At 36.1% G+C, this 15,624-nt stretch overlaps 2 protein-coding genes across 3 annotated transcripts; both read right to left on the bottom strand.

Annotated features, from left to right (window-relative positions):
* Positions 1-64: 64 nt before the first annotated feature.
* Positions 65-3,359, bottom strand: LOC111809720 (probable serine/threonine-protein kinase PIX13). Of its 2 annotated transcripts, none has more exons than XM_023696114.1 (7): positions 2,863-3,359; positions 2,395-2,735; positions 1,620-1,755; positions 1,397-1,539; positions 1,070-1,193; positions 253-654; positions 65-135 (listed from the first exon to the last, which is right to left on the bottom strand). In XM_023696114.1, exons 1-6 carry the CDS (start codon positions 2,933-2,935, stop codon positions 263-265), a joined length of 1,209 nt encoding a protein of 402 aa, XP_023551882.1. In that variant the 5' UTR covers positions 2,936-3,359; the 3' UTR covers positions 65-135; positions 253-262. The 2 variants fall into 2 exon arrangements, with proteins under 2 accessions (XP_023551882.1, XP_023551881.1); XM_023696113.1 differs by having other exon boundaries at positions 91-145.
* A 2,149-nt stretch (positions 3,360-5,508) lies between these two features.
* LOC111810120 (rab escort protein 1) lies at positions 5,509-15,126 on the bottom strand. Its single transcript, XM_023696699.1, has 9 exons — positions 14,223-15,126; positions 13,883-14,005; positions 13,510-13,609; positions 11,197-11,235; positions 10,855-11,086; positions 10,700-10,775; positions 8,971-9,172; positions 6,906-6,986; positions 5,509-6,061 (listed from the first exon to the last, which is right to left on the bottom strand). The coding sequence occupies exons 1-9, from the start codon at positions 14,918-14,920 to the stop codon at positions 5,972-5,974; spliced, it is 1,641 nt and encodes a 546-aa protein (XP_023552467.1). The 5' UTR covers positions 14,921-15,126; the 3' UTR covers positions 5,509-5,971.
* Positions 15,127-15,624: the final 498 nt, after the last annotated feature.

Below are 15,624 nucleotides of genomic sequence, written 5' to 3'. Positions count from 1 at the left end.
AGCCCACCGCTAATAGAAATTATCCGTTTTGGCTCCTAATCTTTTTCATTGTGTATCTAATAAGCTTTTCTTCTATATAAACTTCAAACATTTAACTCATAATACATACAATCAAATATATTCCGACCTCACCTCCTGCCATCCCCTACAGAAGGGCAACCAATTAGCAAAGGCCAACAAAAAAATGTTCAGTTTTTCTATCACAATCTCAAATGTATACAATGTTGAATGATCATGTTCAGTTTTTCTCACCTTATGGCCTTCATTTAGCTGATGAACTGTTTGCCTGTTTTTGATGAAGTTGTTTAGACTGCGAGTCGCTATTCTTCGACTCTTTCGGTTTTTCCCTCGATTCTTCGACCTGTTCCAATGCCTCAAGAACTTCTTGCATGGAGGGGCGCTTTCTAGGATCTGTTTCCAGGCATTTTAGAGTAAGATCTCCCACTAGAGCGGCTGCTCTCAATGAATACTGACCTTCTATTCTTGCATCCATTAATCTTTTGATCTTTTTTTTCTTCTCCAAGCGTGGCTTGGCCCATTCGACCAGATTGCGCTGTTCGTAGCTCCTATTCGGATCATGTGCTCGCAAGCCTGTCATAATCTCGAGCAGCACCACACCAAACCCATAAACGTCGCTCTTCACGTATAGATGACCTGTGTAGGATCAGTAATGGCAAAGATTGTTGGTAGTAGTTTAGCAATGAACATGAGTTTCAATGTTGACGCAATAAGATTGATTAGAGAACATGTGAAATCAAATTATATATAGTATAGTCTGTTAGGAATCACAACTCTCCACAATGGTATGATATTGTCCACTTTGAACATAAGTTCTCATGGTTTTGTTTTTGGTTTCCCCAAAAGGTCTCGTACCAATGGAAATAATATTCCTTACTTAAAAACTCATGATCATCCTCTTAATTAGCCAATGTGGAACTACTTCTCTCGATAATCCTCAACCTACTCCTCCAAATTGTCATGGTTTCTACTTCTCCTCTATGCATTTGCAAGAAAATCGAATAGGCAAGCTACTTGGAATACATAACTCAACAATGACAGATATTATCACCTGTACTAACGTATTCCGGGGCAACGTAACCGTACGTGCCCATAATTCTTGTTGTTACATGTGATCTTTCACCTGCAGGCCCCAATCTTGCCAAGCCAAAATCCGAGATTTTCGAGTTGTAATCCTACACGTGAATATAAAAGGGAAAATTTAGATGGAATGGTAAGAGAAAGATGAAATGAGACAGGAAAACAGGATGGACCAAGAAGTTCAACAGTGTGTTAACATTATCCATGAGTATATAAACATATCTAATAATGAAAGAGATGATGGATAACATAAAATTACGAATTTAGCTAAAAATAGACTGCAGAAAGTTGGGCAAACCATATCTAGAAGAATGTTTGACGCTTTAAAATCTCTGTATATAACTTCTTTTTCTGCGGAATGCAAGAAAGCCAAGCCTCTAGCTGCGCCAATTGCAATCTTGAGCCTTCTTTCCCAAGATAGGGGTTCTATGGAAGAACGCCCTGTTCATCACAAAAACCAAAGATCAGCACAGATAATGAAGAATCAATTTAAACTTATCCTTTGTTTAAGGAAATCATACTTCCAAAGAGATGGTTTTCCAAGCTTCCCCTGGGCATGAATTCATATGCAAGAAGCAATTCTTCATCATCCCAGCAGAAACCCAATAATTTGACAAGATTTGGATGATTCAGCCGTCCTAAAAAGTTCACTTCAGCCTGCATTATATCAAATGAAGAGTTGGACATTATTCGACCTTGCACAGTAGACTCCGATCGAATCGATAAATTTGCAAAACCATCTACATACACCAGCAGAGCTCCCAAGTCCTAATAGCATTTACAGGTAAAAAAAAATGCACCAGTTCTTACAGGTTCTAGTTTTATGTTTTTTTTGGGCTCCATGAGTAGAAACATGTAACTACAAATTTCCAATTTAATCCGTGTCAAACAAGGTATGTAAAAATTGAAATTTTAAAAAGTTCGAGCAAAAAAATGGCATGCCAAGTATGACAGAACAAAGGCTACATTCTCTGGCACACATAACTTAACGTCAAATGATTGATGGACCAATGTCACCAGTTCAATTGATACCAATTAATATAACCTCAAACAGTCAATGAACATGAAAATGAAAAGCCCTTTAATCCTTGCAGTATTTAGGCTAATTCTAAATTGGTAGATGGATCTTCGTAGTTCTGTTCAGAACTAATAATAATAATAATAATAATGTTCATCTACTTTTGTTAAGTAGCTAAGAGTTCCATATAAAGCAAGAACGGCAACTAATTATTTCTATTGACCAAAGAATACTCAATACAGTATAGTAGATGATCCAAGAATGAGCTAAATTTTTACCTGCCACTCCTGAAAACCTTGGACACTTTCTGTGTTTAATTTCTTAATGGCAATCACCATTCCAGAATTGCTCTTAGAAGGAGCCAGCGTCTTCTCATCAACCCAGCCCTTATACACCTTCCCAAAACCTCCCTGACCGATCAAGGATTCAGGTCTGAAGTTTTTGGTAACGAGTTTCAGCTCAGCGAAGCTGAACTCCTTCAAGTTTGGTTGGTCAAGGATTTTCCCGTTCGGATAGCGCTCATTCACATCCACGCTCGCCGCCTCTGAAAATAGACTTGCGCCGGCGGTGCTATTGGTACCTGAAAACCCTACGCTCTTGCTGTGATTGCTCGATGTCCCTATGAAATGGCACAAGACACAATCAAATCAACGGAAGAAACAAAAAGAATCACAGCTCAAAGCAGAAAGTGAATCTGAAATGCATTCTAAAAGTAACTTCGAAGATAAATCGTTTGAAATTAGTACCTGGAGTAGAAGATAGCGCCTGGCTGCTAATGGAATTAGCACGAGGAGTTGAAGAATGTAAACAATTTCCCATTCTTAACAGTTTTATTGCGTTCAATCAACGAAACAAGAAGTTCAGCAATTCTCGTCCGCAAATCAAACAAGAAAAAACTGAAGTCAAGACCAAAATCTTAGGGAATCGGCGTAAAGCGAGCAGGAAAGAAAAGGAAAAGCCTCTATACGTCGCTTATCATTGGATTGCGCACTCTTCCATAACTGGAGCTTGAATTTCTCGGTCAATGGAACCAAAAAGAAAAATCCACTCACGTAATCGCTGACAATTGGTGTGAAAAACGCACAAAAACAACTTTCAATCTTGTAATCTGATAATATGGCTCTAACAGATTACGGCATACAGACCTCAAGCTTTTCAATTCTCTCTCCGCAACGATTTCGAAATCATCTCTTAGGCGAAGACTGGAATTATAGTCTTCTCAAACTCATTGAACACTTATCATTTTTTTTTATTTATTTCCTTTCAGAATTCAAACCATTTATCTAATATATATATATATATATATATATATATATATATATATATATATATATATATATATATATTTAGATCCACGGTTTCGAGGTTCCCTTCAAGGCTTTCAAAATTCCCTTCAAAATTCCCTTAACGAAAATTCCCTTCAAAATTCCCTTAACGAAAATTCCTTTCGAGCTTCCCTTAACGAACTAGATCCACACCCTTCAAAATTCCAGCGTCCTCGCTGACACTCTTTCCTTCCTCTAATCGATGTGGGACCGCCACCAAATCCACCCCCGTTCGGGAGCCAGCGTCCTTACTGGCACACCGCCTTGTGTCTACCCTTTCGAGAAATAGCGAGAAAGCTAGCACATCGTCCAGTGTCTGGCTCTGATACCATTTGTAACGGCCCAGATCCATCGCTAGCAGATATTGTCCTCCTTAGGATTTTCCCTTCGAACTTCTCCTCAAGGCTTTAAAACGCATCTATATACATATATAGTCGCGTTCAACGGATTAATTATATTGTAATATACAAAATAGAATTTTGTATGAACAAAAAATAAATTATAAATAAATACAAAGGTTTAAGTATAGTTTTTCACTCATTTTTATTTATTTTAAAATTTTTAGATTTAACATGAAAAAAAAAAATAATTATTATTTATAAGAAGAGTAAAAATTGAAGTCATTTTTCAGCTTATAATAAAGTTTAAAAAATTGAGGAAACAATGCATTTTAAATGTGACCAAATTTTAATTTATTCCATTAATCAATTATCGTTTAAAGATTCATGAAATGTGGAAAATAATATAAACAAAGACATTAGTGATGCCTTTTATTTATTTATTTATTTATTTATTACAGAAGGTGATGACCTAATTAATGAATTATGATTCATTTTTAAGTTTTTTTAATGATTGAAATCCACTAACAAAAACAAAATCATTCTCCCCATTATTTTAAAAATTATTATAATTTTGTTAAACTCTAATAATAATAATAATAATAATAATAATAATAATAATAATAATAATAATAATAATAATAATAATAATATTTAAAAATTTATGTTATTTTATAACCATCTTAAAAGTAGGGTTAGATTGGGTTGTAAACCCTAATTTAAGGTTAGTCGGATTATCTAACCAAAAACAGTTTGAACGAGGGAGTAAATCAAAATTTTTATTTTAAAAAAATTCAATTCAATCCAAATCGAAAAAAATCTAACCCAATTAAACTCTTACGCTTTGGTTTATATATAATTGTTTGGATTGTCGAGTGAATACCTTTTATAGAAATCACAAAACTCATCACTTAGCCAATATACCCATTTTTCAGTGTTGTGAAAATGACTGTTTGAATTTTTCAAAGTACAATTTTGAAAGGATAAAATATTAAAAACGTGAAATTACATAGACCTAAACGTCAAGAGTAAGAGACAAAACTTATTTTTCATTTATTTTTTGTTTTTTACAAATCCCAAATTTCTTTTACTAAGTATTTATAATAGTATAAAATATTTAATGTTGTTAATATTTAAAGTATTCATATGACCTACCCAATTTGGATTATCCAATCAAAACTCTAAAGATGGGTTATATTAAATTTTTTTTTATTTTGGTTTAAATTTGTTAGAATTTTTTAACAACAAAAATCTTACTTCAGTTTATTTTAGGAGAAAATGGTTAGGTTGATTTGGGTACCAAACTCGTCATCTCGGTGGGAGAGTATTAGTAAATAGATATTAATTGGTAAAAATAATAGCAATAAATAAACTATTATTTTTACTTAAAATAAATAAAATTAAAAAATATATTTGAAAAATTAGAAATTAATTAGAACATAAAGAAAAAACTCAAAAGAAAGAATTTTTTTTAATTAAAAAAAAAAAAAAAAAAAAAGAAGGAAGAAATATGTGGTAAAGGCATTCAGACATTCACATCTTGGTCGGCTCCAGCTGTGTGGAAATTAATGAAAATAAAGAGTACTTAAATATTTCAATTGAAAAATTCAAAGTCCAACTTTCCATTCGACTTGGAACCATTTTGCTTTGACTTTGATACTTTTTTCCCCCTTTTTTTCCTTGCTGATAAAGCTCCAGAGTTTGACAAGGTTTTCATTGCCCAGTCTGATTAAATAAGACCACGACGACAGTATCAATGAAGACAAAACGACAACGTTCGGGTGACAGCACCATAGCTATGCATCATCAAACAAACAAACCTCAAGGGAAAGTTATGGTTTCTCCCCCATTTAGGAGAATGCATATAATTAAACTAAACTTTGAAGTGTTTGATCATATAAAGTGTATAACCTTAGGAAATCCACCTACGTTCTTTTGCATTCTTTAAGGGAGTGCTTGGATTCACATATATAACTCGGTCGCATGCATGGTCTTGCATTATCATGTATTTGATTGAATCCTGCAGACGCCAAAAGAAGCATCAGCAACATAGACTTTGTTGATTCAAATGGAGGTATGCCCGACACCCGACCAATCTCAGAGACGAGGTTGCAGGAAGTTTTCCAGGACCGATTCGACGACGATGACATTATGCATGATAAGTAGATTCAATGAGTCGTAATATGCCATCATTAGCTCTCTTCGCCATCATCGTCTTGATGGACTGCAGTTGAAGTTGTCTTGGGAAAGAATTCTTCATTAGGATACATCTTCTGAAATAGCTGTCAAGTACAAACCAGAGGAAAAGGATGTTTACATTTTAGTGCCAAAATGTTGGGCTGTGTATAAATTCATTAAGACATGGAATGATTGCATGTAATCCCTCATGCATGCATGGTGGCAACACTCGAAATATGACATGGATGTCTATTGAGAATCTGTCTATGAGATGCTAGATGTGGTTGTTAGATTTCTAATAGGAAACGATCACGTGGGAGGAAATCTGTGAGATCCCACGTCGATTGGGGAGGAGAACGAAACATTCTTTACAAGAGTATGAAAATCTCTTCCTAGCAGACGCATTTTTTAAAAACCTTGAGGGGAAGCTCAAAAGAGAAAGCCCACAGAGAACAATATCTGCTAGCGGTTGGTTTGGGCGGTTACAAATGGTAACAAAGCTAGACACCAGGCGGTGCGCTAACGAGGATGTTGAGCCCCGAAGGGGGTGGACATCGAGCAACGTGTCAGCGAGGATGCTAGGCCCCAAAGGGAGGTGAATTGAAGAAAGGAACGAGTGCTAGCGAGGACGATGGCCCCGAATGAGGGTGGATTGTGAGATCCCATATTGGTTGAGGAGGAGAACGAAGCATTCTTTATAAGGATGTGGAAACCTCTCCCTAGCACACGCATTTTAAATATAATCTTGGGAGAAGCCTGAAATGAAAAGCCCAAAGAGGACAATATCTACTAGCAGTCATTACAGGATCCTTATTATGATAAACTTGCAATGATAAACTTGCAGGAGGTTTAATAAAAAGGGAAGTGAATATGCAACTCAACAGCAGGAGGTTTAATAAAAAGGGAAGTGAATGTGCAACTCAAAGTTATGTCAAAGAAACCGTATACCTCAAATGTTGCATTCATAAGGTCATCGTAGTTCAGATTTCCATCAGGCATAGGAGAGAAGCTCACTGGTCCAAATTGACCCTGAAAAATTAACATGTTACTGCTAGATTTACATTGCAGTCAGCTGAACAAGATGCATGTCAAGGTTAGAACAAAGGGCTTAATCATCCAATCATAAACATCATCCCAAATGATTTAGTTCTCTACTTTAGATCAGATAAAAAAATGATCATTAACTGTATGCCTTCAAAACATCAAGAGACCATAACTTTACGGATAAAAAGAAGGGACATAAAGGTGCAAAGAAAAAAATTATGGATCTTCATCCTTCTCGAAGACAGAACTTCATGATCAACAAAGGAAGCCCACCTGAACAATTACCTTGATCATGAATTCATGATCAACACCTGTAGCATAACTCTTACCTCTATTAATACTAAGCCCCAAAATTGGCATGCAAGAATATGCATCAATATGCAAAGATCCAATATCTTTATGACCAGTGGAAGCAAAAACATAGAAAGATCTACTCTAACTGAGTAAATAACAACATATTTCTTCTGGGTTTAAGATTTGACACTGATAACTCAAGGTGGGCATCCAACACCCAGCTTTTGGAAGTGGATTCAGATGCTCGGACGTGGAGCCATCAAGTTCAATCCCTCCTTCAACTATCTAAGGATGCCTATAAGTGACGAGAATACTAATTCTTCTGTTTAAAATCCATTACAAAACAAAAGATTAAGTTGAGGTTTTCTTTACTAAGTGGAACTAATACCCTTGGTAAGCATCCCAGAAGCTATGAGACAAACATTAGGGTCTTGGGATTTCTTTCGGAAAGGGTACAGTCCTTCAAGAAGGCAGCCCCTTGGTAAGCTGGAACATGGTCTCTATTTCAATTGTCAATGGTGGCAAGTATGGGTCAAATCTACAACAATAGGCATATTTTCGAGCTAAATTGTTACAGCCTTTCTCATATCAAGAAAATTCCCTGTGATGGAATGTAAATTTGGAACATTGATTCATGTCCTAGTGATTATCTCGGAGTTCAGAGAGGATACTAGGCAATCAAGTTTCTCCTTGGACTCTCTTTTCCTCAACCTTTATGCCATCTTCACTAACTCCTTCAAGACCCTAGCCCACACTTCATACGGAAAACCGTCTGGTTGGAGAGTATTTTGGACTCCGACAATCTTTTTTTTTTTTGGACCCCTTGATCATTCGAATTCTTCCACTTACAGCTCTCTCCTCTAAGATACTGACTCCCCTAAACTAAACAGATTCTAAACACTGATATCTATTAAATTCAAGAAAGATAAAGATCTTCATTAAAAAGTTCTATTAGAAAGCATCAACACCAAGATAAGATCCAAAGTAGGAACCCTTCTTTGGCTCTCTTTCCAAATAGATGCATCCTTTGTGAGAGAGCAGAATAATCTCAAAATCACATATGATTCACTGTCATCACACTTCCTCTTCTAGGACGTACTTCTCTAATCTATTTGATGGTGCACTCCCTTGGAATTTAAGGTTGGACCTAATAGCTTTGGGGCATCCTCTTCTCACTAATCACAACTTCAGGAAGGTTAAAAAGCTGTTACTCAATCATGGAGGGAAAGCTAGCCACTAAATATCAGAATGTCACAGTAGAATGTCAGTATTATATAATATATATTATTTCTATCATACTATTTTTGTAGTTTTATTTCAGAAATCATGGAGGTATAGCTCAGATCTTACAGGTTAGAAACTTAAGTACCATGTTTTTACAGTTATGACTAGAGGTTAACAAAATGATCTCTAAGTTTTTTATGGAACTGTGAGAATTTATAGTTTTTGCTTGTATTATTGGTTTTTTAGATTTTGTAACTGCTCTCGAACTTCTTTTCTTCATTGTGTTTCAGTTAGAGACCCTTTGTGTACTTTTCTCTTATCATCGAAAAAATGTTAATAAGGAAAAAATAAGGACACGGATACTTATATTTTTATATGAGTGGCACCAATTATTATGAGGATATGATTAAGAAGCAAAAGCACAGTTCTGTGGACATCCAGCAATTCTCACCGCACTTGATTCCTGAATGTATGATGCACTCCAAAGTAAACATGAACCCTTCTCTTCAGCATTGATATTGATATTTTGATCTACAGAACTAGCATCAGAACATTCAGAAGCAAAGAGTGATATGATTGCATTTATAGCTGCACGGACCATCTCTTTTCCTTGATTAGCGTTAGCACATAAGGTAGAGATGTATATGACAAACCTACAGCAAGAAGGAAATACTGTCAAACAGGTTCAAGTGGCATGACAGCATCATTTAAACTCCAAACTAATGCTTGCAAAACAATGAAAATGATGAAAACAAAATTGGTTCATGTTTTGAAAAAGAATATTTATAAGTTGCGTTACTTGTTATATGAAAAAAAAAATCATAATAACTTAATATGTTCCTATTAACCAAACTGCTCATAATAAATAAATGTTGAGAATCTGAAATTAACTACCATTGTAATCAGTACCCTGCTTCTCAACAATCACCACCACTTTCTTTTTGGCAGAAATCAAGAGGGATGACAGGAAATTTATGGGAGAGTTTGCTTAATTAAGAGTGACAGCTAAGTTACCAAAAAAAAACTGATTTAGGAAAAATTAGACATTACTTTAAGCATTGTATCTAAATCTTTGAACTTTTAAAAAAATTAATTATGTCTTTACACTTTGAATTATGCTCATCTTTTGTCCAAGTGAACTACAACAGTTAATGGGTACAAGGATGGCACTTTCTTTTATTATAATGACAAACTATACCTTCAGACTTCGTAAAGGTAAGAATATACACTAGCAAATAAGAGAGGGAAGAAAAAAGAAAAAAAAAAAGAAAAAAGAAAAAACTCATCACAATAAGAGACAGAACAAGCCTGACACCTCTTTGTTTGAAATTTGAGTGACTTGACACAATCTAACAGCCAGTTGGCCAGTTAAATCGGATAAAAATGACTTGACATGCAATAAGGATGAATAGATTTCGGAGATTGCTAGTGTTGGTAGTTGGATCAGGCAAATTACCTACCAACCGATCTCCCAAACCTGTCCAGCAAGTTGCTAGATCATGGCACCTCTAAATTTAAAAAAAATGGGTCTCACACTTGCATTCCATCAACTGATGTTATCGGTGGAAACAAAAGATAAGCCTAACTCGAAGTCTGATGATACTGATTAGTCAACCTGGAATCCCTATCCATTAATATGTTTGAGATCAAGGAAAGTTTATAACGATAGAGCAGAAAGGGATCCCGTATCGGCATCGAGTATGATTTACTTCCACTTAGCCATCCCTTTGAGGATGCAAGCCAACAAAGCTGAATGCCCAGTAGGTTAAACAATTTTATCTATACGAGTAAAATTTGTTACAAAATTGTTCTCAAGCTGAAGAACCTAATATTTTTCTCACGTTCACGGGTTCAAAGTTGAAGATTACCACCTAAAGACAATATTTGATAGTGCCTAACCAATGGGCTGGAAATAAAACATATTAAGACAGCACCTATCTGACCGTGGCTTTAATAAGACATTCACAAAAAAAATTTGATGGCCATAATCCACAGACCTTGAGCACTTTAAAAACAATGTAGTCATTTTGTAGGCCAGAATAAGTGTACCAACTAATTCTTTTTTTTTTTTTTTTTTTTTTTTNTATCATTAATGAAAGTGAAGAATAGGTTCAAAGAATGAGAGCACAAGAAAATAGAAGACAATAGTGAAGTAATTTAAAAAACTAAAATGAACTTACATATCCTCTGGACAAACAGCTAAATTGCCACCTATCTGGAGAACCCGAACTGATGAAACTTGCTCGGGAAACAAAGCTAAGATGAATTTAGGAAAATTGTTAATTCTCTCCTACTATATGGTTTGATAACATAGATAAAACCAAGGACTGCTTACCTTTAGGAGGATAAACCAGCAGGCAGTTCTTGACATCTGATACCAAGGAGTGCTTTGTAATATATATTCCTCTGGCCACCTTGTAGTTAGCATCCCTCAAGCTAACGTCTTGAAGGCTTTCTAGAGATAAGTTTAACTGTCGGGGAACCATAAAGCATGGATCCAGCACCAACTGGTGACTAAAGATGTCCTGTCCAGAAGCCAACCGAACACCCTTATAATGCTCATTACTCTGCAATATTTCAAGATGTACTATATCAATCCATTTTCATCTCAATGGCAGAGTTTCATTCCAAGTAGTGCCCACAAGAAAAAGAAAAACATACTATCATAATTCTAAACCTTGTCCTTTAATAGAGCAACCACAGGCATTCGCAATACCTGTACAACAAAGAGAATAAATAAGTAAGAGTAAAAGTTCGACCTTATCATGACAATGAAAGATAAAGGTGTCTGCTAAACCATTTGATACTCAGCAGAAATGAAAAGAAAAAATAAAATGAAACCGACATTTATATTTTAATTAAGAGATGCATCTAATATATAAAGAAGGAAAGTTGATTGCCTAAGCAAAATAGATGTAGTATTTGCAATCCAACGCACAAGTAAGGCAATAAGAAATATTTTTAGTAACAGTCCACAATCTTCATAGGTCATCTTCTGCCAATGAGGTGGGGGTAAAGCTAGAGGCAATAGACATTGTATAACAAGTTTCCTTGGACAATTAACTGCTTAGAACAACCTAATTCCTCAGAATCCCCACCAAAGATCAACCCTAAAACAATGTGAATCGCCACATTGACTACATGTCATCAAGGAACCGGGAAAAGCTATTTTCAGTATCAGAATCCTATACCAATTTTTTTAATGATTAAAAACCAAACTTTCATTGAGAAAAAAAAAATGAAAGAATGCATGGGAAAACAAAAAGGGCAAGCCCACCAAACAAAAATAGCATTGAATCTAACAGAATAACATTTAACAGCAAAAACGCTTGGTAATAGAAGCCCAAAGTGACACTTCGAACCTAATAAAGGACCACCACCTCTCACGAGCCCCCAAAAGACACCAAACAATGGCACAAACGCCAATTTTCCACAAAAACTTTCCTCTCACCCAAAAACAAAAAAAATAAATAAATAATAAATAATAAACTCCTCAATCATCTCTTTGCAGCTTCTATGTGTCACCAAACCAAAAACAAACTCTTCAAAAAATTTAATCTAAACTGCATGAGTAAAGTCACGAGCGCAAAGCATATGATCAAGATTCTCTGCTCCCACCTGCGAACAATGCAACACAATGGTCCCATCCGGTTGGGCAACATTCTCGAGCTCTCTCCAAGGTGTTTATTCTTCCATGGATAACTTGCCAAACAAAAAACATAAACCTTCTTTGGAATTTACACCTTCTATAGTGAGGAAAAGGCTGAATAACTCAAGGAAGACAGGTTCACTAAACAAAGAAAGAAGGATTTATACGAGAATTCTTTAGAAGGACAAGGGTTCTAAACACAAACATCCCTTCTCCCTGAGTTACCGCAAAACTTCCCTAGCATCGATAGAGGATCAATAATATCTAAGTTTCCCTATTAGATAAGGATCAGTTGAAACCCAAAGAAGGAGAGGACATTGAACGGCCACAAAATAGCGGCCACTAGCTGATTCCTCATAAAGAATAACAGTAATAAACAAAGGAACAAAGACTAGTGGGGTCTATCCCCCAGCCATTTATCCTACTAGAATAAGGTGACCACCCAATTGAACAAACAAAAGTCAATAAGAATGGAAACTCCTCAACCATACCTAAATGTGCTTCCAAAACCACTCGAGGTCCATTCAAACAGGGACAACCCAGATTTGCTCAGACCTTATACCACAAGGAACTAGACTCTTGATGAAACTGTCATGACCATTTAGCCAACAGGACTTTGTTGTGAGCTCTCACATTCCCAATTCTTGAATCTCCAAAGACAAATAGGTTTATCAACATCTCACACTTCATTAAGTGTATCTCTTTCCCTCCGTCAATCCATCCCAAAAGAAATCCCTCATGTACTTCTCCAAAGTTTAACTCGCCAATTCCATAATAACACTCCTCCAATAAGAGGAGAACTTATCACGAATCATGTCAACAATTGAGTTCCAAAACGACAGACATTTGGAATTATGACCTAAAGGGAGGCCTAAATACAAAGAAGGGAAGGATCCCACCTTGCACCTGACTATATCAACACACTTTCTAACCTTGACCGGAGCACAATTTACCCCAAAGTGCTGAACCCAAAAATGATTTCAAATAATGCGTGAAAATTGTTGAGGAAGACAAGCAATAACTCTATATGATAGCAGAAAACGATAGTATCTTCTGCAAACTGAAGATGGGAGAAGGGTAAGTTTCATGAATTCTACAGTTTCATAATAACGCAGAGATCAATTTTTAAATAACAATAATAACAGTGTAAGGAAGTGAAATTAAGCCCTAGACTGAATAGTATTTAAGCGTTATAGAAACAAAAATGCTTCATCAAGTGGGAGAAGTATGAAGATGTGTTATGATGCTGAACAAAATAAAATAAAAAATTTGCGGCCATTTCATGAAATAGAGACATTCTATTGAGAGTAGAGAGACTAGAATCCTTTAGAGGCAACTTACATAAAGACAACCTTTAACTGCAGCACGACGGCAAAATGCTTGAGAAAGCTCCCCTTGACCATAGAGAGGGTATAATAGAGCTCCTTGTGCATTTTGAAACCTATTAGTAATTAACAGAGTAAAGAAAAAAGTTGCATAAGAAATGCTATTCCATTTGCTACAGAAGTAAAGACAAGCAGCACTAAGGTAACAGGGGAAATCGCATTTTATATTGATATACAACTTTCAAATCATAAAAAGGCATGCTGGAGTTTATGTCAACGAAAGCAATCAAAGCCATGATTCATAAAATTAGCCAAGTCAGAGAGCTTTTCATTTAGCCAAGGTGCGTCACCATAAACAAGTCCAACGTGAGCTTAAAGAAGACAATAACCTGCCAATTGAAGTGTGGTAGAGAGCTAAACGGTCGATTCCTTCTTTTGTAAGTAATTTTTTCTTACAAACTTCAGTGTCGTTCTGATCATAATCCGCCAAGGATATGGCATACAGAATTATCCTGCACATTAGAATAGGAGGATCGTCAGCAACAGGAAATCATACAAGTAGTAAGTTAACGATTCAGTTCAAATCTGGATATAATAGATGGTCACAACTTTTTGGTTGGGATTCATAACCAAAACTGGACGTCAAATGTGATAATATCAGGGCCCTTCACAACTTGAAGAAGAAACGTTAAACACTCATACATAAACAATTCTAACCGATTGGCTTACGATTTCATCTTCTGGGGCAACCGCAATTTATTCAAGAACTCCACAAAAGGACTGTCCAAGTCCTCTTGGGAGATTTTGGAATTTTCATTATCCTCAGCGGGAAGCAAGTGCTGCTGAACAAGTTTGAAAAACCTCATCAACTGGTTTTTCTCCGTCAGACTCAAACTCTTGTCCTTAAATATAGCTGCTCGAGAACCAGGCACATTAACCAATTTGCCATTCTCATCCCAAAAATAGCTCGCATCAATGCTCTTAAATTCCAAATACTGGTTGACGCCCGCTTTCAGAACAGCGTCGATGCATTTATCGGCACAAAACAAAACCCTCGGTCCAGCCAAATCAATATTGAACTTTCTGGAATGCTCTTGAAGGACTTCAGGTGCGTAGGAGGAGATTTCAACATCCGAGTACAAAGACCTAGTTTGAAGATCAACAGAGACGTAATCAAGAGCATCGTCAGTAGCGGAGGGGGGCGATGGCGGTGAAGGGACAGAGGCGGAATTGAGAAATGAGGCAAGGTCGTGTAGGGGAAGAGTGGCAAAGTGACCTCCATAGTAAGGGTTAGGGTCGAGGTGGAGAACCGTTTTGCCGGCGGCGGAGGCAGCGGCGGCGATGATGGATTCGGCCAAACCAGTGCCAACCACGATTAGGTCAAAGGTGGTGGGATCGATTAGAGGGTCGGGAGAAAGATCGGTCATTTTGAGAATGAATTGGAGCAACTAAACACAATGATTCGTCGCTCCAACGGCGCTGCCTCCGAAACAATCTCCAAATGGAATGTCTTCTTCTTCTTCTTCTTCCTCCTTCGGCCCACGGTCAAAAAGCCGCTATACCATGGGACCCGACCGACCACCTTCTCATGGTCGGTGACTGTAATTTACAAAATACAAATTAACCCATAATTTAAACCATCATTTTGAGGGCAACTCATGTGGGTGGCCACAGAGAACCTTTGCATTATAAAATTTGTAAAAATAGATATTTTGTTCATTATTTTGCACTTCACAAGGTTTTTAGATAATTGAAAATAATACTTATTTATCAACTCTCTCGTTAACATAATTTGTGTAAGAGTTAGACGAAAAAAATAATAATAATAAATAAGAGAATTTATACGGTTTTTTCAATGTAAGATAACTAAGAAACGTGACGAGATGTGTATAAACAGTTTTCGTTCACATACTAATAGTACGAGCGTTTCTTAACTTTGTATAAAAAAAAATTTAAGGTATTAATGCAACTTTCAATAGACCAAGAGTATTATTCAAATAAGTTATAAAATTTAAGGACTATAGATTAATGGTGTTCCTTCGTATATTAACAATCTTTACATTTCTTTCTTTCGACTAATTTTTAATGTTTAAAGGTATTGATACATCCGGCATTATTGTTATTTAAACAA

Source organism: Cucurbita pepo, chromosome LG14, assembly GCF_002806865.2.
Source record: "Cucurbita pepo subsp. pepo cultivar mu-cu-16 chromosome LG14, ASM280686v2, whole genome shotgun sequence".
NCBI lineage: Eukaryota > Viridiplantae > Streptophyta > Magnoliopsida > Cucurbitales > Cucurbitaceae > Cucurbita > Cucurbita pepo.
Note: the sequence above shows the minus strand (reverse complement) of the source record. Positions and strands in the feature narration are given on the sequence as shown.